The sequence below is a fragment of the Oryza glaberrima genome, chromosome 8 (genome assembly GCF_000147395.1).
Source record: "Oryza glaberrima chromosome 8, OglaRS2, whole genome shotgun sequence".
Taxonomy (NCBI): Eukaryota; Viridiplantae; Streptophyta; class Magnoliopsida; order Poales; family Poaceae; genus Oryza; species Oryza glaberrima.
Genome location: NC_068333.1, coordinates 16961815 through 16965389, shown reverse-complemented (window position 1 = coordinate 16965389; position 3575 = coordinate 16961815). Strand labels below are relative to the sequence as shown.

Genomic DNA, 3575 nt, shown 5'->3' with positions numbered 1-3575 from the left:
AAAAAGGTAGATTAAAATATAAATATATCACAAAACTACATATTTAGACTAAATTTATCATAAAACTACATTTTAATATCGTATCACAAAATTACGGCTTTTTTTTGAAACACGCAAAATTACAGCTTTAGTAATAATATTATTATAGAACTATGTATTTTAGAGTTTAGGTCGAGTATTATTGATATTCTTTTAAGTTATAAAGTAGTAGTTTTGTGATAAGATTGATGTTTAATTAATATCTATTTTATGATTACATTTCTTAAATCTTTAGTGTTATAATAGACTGATAAAATTATTTGTAGTTTATGCGAAATTTACTCCTCCATATAATTTTTTCTTGCAATTGTAGCTCACCAAATTTTGCTTTAATTGCGTCGTCGCCACAATAGTCCCATTGGAAAAATAACTAACCCATTCAGCATATGGTTAATTTTTTTAAAAATGTTTTGTAATACAAATATATATATAAATTTAATATTTATAAATCAATAACTACTCCCTCTGGCCCATAATATAGCTTTTGTCCAGAGAAGCTAATTGGCACGCGTGTGTTAGCGGCACGTGTTTTATACCCACAAGACCAACACCGCTACGCCTTATCTTTTTTCCCGGCTTGACGATATTATCGTAACTAACCGTTCTTAGATAATGACTCTAATTAGCTAATGACAGTAATTAAGGTAAGATTTGTTTTTTCAAAAGTTGTTTTTACTGATAGATTGAATGAAATCTATACATGAAAGAAACCTTTAAATAAATTTAAAACTTTCTATGAAAAAATTAAAAGCCATAACTAAACTCAAAACTTCAACTCGAAATTTGAATTTTTAAGTTAAATTTGAAAACTTTCAACTTTTCATCTAAAGTTTAAAAAACCTTTCAAATCAAATTGGAAACTTTTAACTCAGATTTGAAAACTTTCAACTCTAGATTTGAAACTTTTAATTCAGACTGGAAAACTTTCAACTCAAATTTAAAAACTTTCAACGTAGATTTGAAAACTTTCAACTCTAGATTTGAAACTTTCAATTCAGACTGGAAAACTTTCAACTCAAATTTAAAAACTTTCAGCGTAGATATGAAAACTTTCAACTCTAGATTTGAAACTTTCAAGTCAAGATTTGAAAACTTTCAACTTAGATTTGAAAACTTTCAACTCTTGAATTGAAACTTTCAATTCAGACCGGAAAACTTCCAAGTCAAGATTTGAAAACTTTCAACTCTATATTTGAAACTTTTAATTTAGACTTAAAAAAACTTTCAACTCAAATTTAGAAACTTTCAACTCAAATTTGAAAACTTTCAACTCAGAGATTTGAAAAACACGTGTGCTGAAGATTAAAAGAAATCGGAAAAAACACTTAAAAAAAGAAAAATGCGCAGAGGAAATATAGTGCTAAAATAGAAAAAAACTGCATTGCTGGGGGAGAGGGTGCCAGCTGGCGTGTGTGCATCTTGCGCGCACGCGAGATATCAATCCCCGCATCTCTTTATAGTTGTACCATTATAATATTCCTATATCCTATCAAGTAATAGGTGAGTACTCCTAAATGAGTAACTAATCAAGCTTAAGGATTAAGCTACTGCATTATGTACTCGAATTAAGTGAGCAGATCAACCCCGAGCTTTACTTATGCTGTGGCTTGGCGCGCAAGGAGAACGTGTTGGTCATGCGCCAGCGCCAGTGTTACGCAACCGCTTGTTCTCCGCGGCTTAAGGCGGCGCGCGCAAACCTATAAATAAACAGGAAGACTCGCGCCGCCACCATTCCACCAAAGAAAGCAGCGCAGTGAGACAGACGGATTCGAATTGACGATCCATCCTTTCTTCCTCACCGATGAAGGTGAAGAGCGACAAGGATGCGCCGGCGCCGGCGGAGATCCGCGGCCACCCGTTCCACCCGGCGCACAAGCTGAAACTGATCACCGCCGACGACGCGGGGGCGGGGAGGTTCGTGTGCGACGGCTGCAAGGAGCTCGGCGGCGCCGGCTGCGCGCGGTACGAGTGCGAGGAGGCCGGGTGCGACTTCGACCTCCACGCGCCGTGCGCGCTGGCGCCGGACGTCCTGCCGGCGGGGCGCGCGCTGTTCAAGGGTGGAGCCGCGTCGTTCGTGCTCCTCCACGAGCCCCCGCCGACTGCGGCGCCCGACGACGGCGACGTCAGGGTCTGCGACGCGTGCGGCGACGACGTGCGCGGCTTCGTCTACCACTGCTTCGACCGCGACCTCGACCTCCACCCCTGCTGCGCGCACCTGCCGGGCCGCGTCGCTCTCGGCGGGGCCGCGTTCGAGCTCTCCTCCGGCGGCACGGCTCCCCGGCGGTGCCTCCTCTGCACGGAGGAGGGGAGCCGCCCCCACCTCCGCCGCAACTACTGGACGTACAGCTCCGACGACCTCGACGGCGAGGCCGTGCACCTGCACGTGGCGTGCGTGAAGAGGATGGCCTGCGAGAGCTCTAGCGCCGGCAGCAGCAGCAGCCACCGCACCGACGGCGGCGGCGGCGGCCGGAACATGCCGGTGATCAGGGCTCCGGTTCAGGCGGCGGCGGCTCTGCGGAAGAAGAACGGGAGGCCTAGGAGCAAGCTCAAGAAGCTCCTCAAGATCGTCGTGTTCGTCCTCCGCGTCATCGCCGGCGTGTTGTTCGGTGACCCGACGGCGATGGCCGTGGCGGTGGTGGGGTTAGTCTTCCCCAACGGTTAGGGATCATGGTCGGCAATAGGAGTACTAGGGGTTTGATTTGTTGAATAATCCCCTAAACTTTTTGAGTTTAGGATGCGTTTTTGTTTAAATTTGATTGATTGGGCGCATGGCCATGTTTGGAGAAGCCAGCGTCAGTTTAGATGCGTGTCGTCGACGTTGAGCTCGTCGCGCGCAAATAGGTTTTTAGCTAGGGATTTACATTTTGTATAGCAGTTTTGTTGGTATAATTTGTGAGAGGAATAAAATCAGAAATGCTGCGCGGTTCTTGCAGCACAAAATTGTGTGTCAATTTGTCCAGTTTCAGGGGATCTCTCGCTCCGTTTCACTGCACTCTGGTTTGCTCTGTTTTCCTCTGTTTAACTTTAGCCCATCTGTGCGCTGCTCTGTTTTTCCTCTGTTTTATTTAGGCCCATCTGTTCGCTGCTCTGTTTTCCTCTGCTTCTCTCTCTCTCTCTCTCTCTCCCTCTCTTTTATAATAAGTTCACTTCAGGTACCCCAATCTACCATCGAGTATAAAATTTGTCACTAAACCGCAATATGTGACGCGTTCCTCAACTTCTAAAACCAGTACAAATAAGATCCTAAGATGGTTTAGATAGTGGTTTCGGCTGACGTGACGCTTACGTGGCATTAACATGATACTTCAAGTTAGAAAATACCGTGAGACGCACGTATCAGTAACTATTTAATTAAAAATAAAAAAATTATAGTGAGACCCACGTCATCACCCTGTTTCCCTCCTGGCTACGTTTGCTCCTCTCTATCACCCTGTTTCCCTCTTGTCTCTGTTTGCTCCTCGTCGTCACTTCTCTCACACGGTCTGCACCGCTGTCACAGTCACTCTAACCGTATCAAAATTGTCTCCTTCTTGCGG

General features: G+C 44.3%; 1 protein-coding gene across 1 annotated transcript; it reads left to right on the top strand.

Annotated features, from left to right (window-relative positions):
- Positions 1–1807: 1807 nt before the first annotated feature.
- Positions 1808–2933, top strand: LOC127783158 (uncharacterized). Its single transcript, XM_052310396.1, has one exon. The coding sequence runs from the start codon at positions 1841–1843 to the stop codon at positions 2699–2701; it is 861 nt and encodes a 286-aa protein (XP_052166356.1). The 5' UTR covers positions 1808–1840; the 3' UTR covers positions 2702–2933.
- Positions 2934–3575: the final 642 nt, after the last annotated feature.

Coding starts and splice junctions, on each gene's coding strand:
- LOC127783158 (XM_052310396.1), top strand. CDS start 1,841: ATGAAGGTGAAGAGCGACAAGGATGCGCCGGCGCCGGCGGAGATCCGC.